Source organism: Arachis stenosperma, chromosome 7, assembly GCF_014773155.1.
Source record: "Arachis stenosperma cultivar V10309 chromosome 7, arast.V10309.gnm1.PFL2, whole genome shotgun sequence".
In the NCBI taxonomy this organism is placed as follows: domain Eukaryota; kingdom Viridiplantae; phylum Streptophyta; class Magnoliopsida; order Fabales; family Fabaceae; genus Arachis; species Arachis stenosperma.
Genome location: NC_080383.1, coordinates 8,892,996 through 8,894,098, shown reverse-complemented (window position 1 = coordinate 8,894,098; position 1,103 = coordinate 8,892,996). Strand labels below are relative to the sequence as shown.

The window sequence follows — 1,103 nt, the reverse complement described above, 5'->3', positions numbered from 1 at the left end:
TTTAGTTTAAAAAAATTAAGTATCCTTTTAAATGTTATTTTTTATTCAGCTTTTAGAAGATAAAAAAATAAAAAATAAATAATTTTTCTAATTTTTAAACAATTAATAAATAAAAGTAGATATCTAAATTAATTAAATAATAATAAATTTTAAAAACTCACTAAAGACTAAAAATCAAAAGATAACTAGCATTTTTGATATGAAAAAGTATTGGGAACAACATTCAATATATCATGTATTGCACGTTCACTCCTTCGATACAAAAATGAAGAATAATATAAAACAAAGATTTATTTATTTAAGCAGCATTTGCAAGAAGATTATTATTAGCAGAAGCAGCATATGAATATTCACGTTTGACAGCCTTCAAGAGAAGACTATCATGTTCAAGTGCCATCTGAACCGGCAATGATCCAAGCCCGTTCGCCATGGCCAGAAGCATTTTCTTTGTTTCCTTCTTGAACTCATTCTTATCTATCCTCCCATTCATGTCGTGGTCAAATTGCACGAACAGCGACTCGTACACACGCGCCACCTCCTCCGGTTCGCGCTTCACGTCCACGCCGAAGTGCGTCTCCATCACCCTCAGCCTCTGCAGTTCCTTCACCATCTCCGTGTAAGACAGAAAGCCGTCTTTGTCCGCGTCCAGTTGAGCGAAGAGGTCGCTCACTGACGCAGAGAAGGCCTCCTCGTCTTCCACGAAGTTGGTGATGGTGGTGCCGTCTATGATTTCTACGCTCATGGCTGGTAGTTGATTTTCAAAAATCAAAATCAGCTTAATTAGGGTTTTTGTAATTGTAACAATAATTAGAACTTAGAAGAGAGACTAGTGAGACTTTTATGTTTTGTTTGATGAAAGGTGGGTCTAATTTGAAGGGTATTTATAGGAATAAGCAAACGCAATATCTTATTCTGAAATTGAATTTAAAAAAAGAAAAAGTATCTTTAATAAAGAATTTCTCTTTTTAGTTAATATCTATTAATCTTTTAAATTTTAAATTTAAATTCTGATCCAAATCAAAATAAAATAAAAAATTAATACAATATAGATCGCAATCTTTTGAAATAAAATTACATTACATTGAAAAATTAATTAATTTGTT

At 31.9% G+C, this 1,103-nt stretch overlaps 1 protein-coding gene across 1 annotated transcript; it reads right to left on the bottom strand.

Annotated features, from left to right (window-relative positions):
* Positions 1–200: 200 nt before the first annotated feature.
* LOC130942185 (uncharacterized) lies at positions 201–835 on the bottom strand. Its single transcript, XM_057870880.1, has one exon. The coding sequence runs from the start codon at positions 740–742 to the stop codon at positions 299–301; it is 444 nt and encodes a 147-aa protein (XP_057726863.1). The 5' UTR covers positions 743–835; the 3' UTR covers positions 201–298.
* Between the last annotated feature and the right edge of the window lie 268 nt (positions 836–1,103).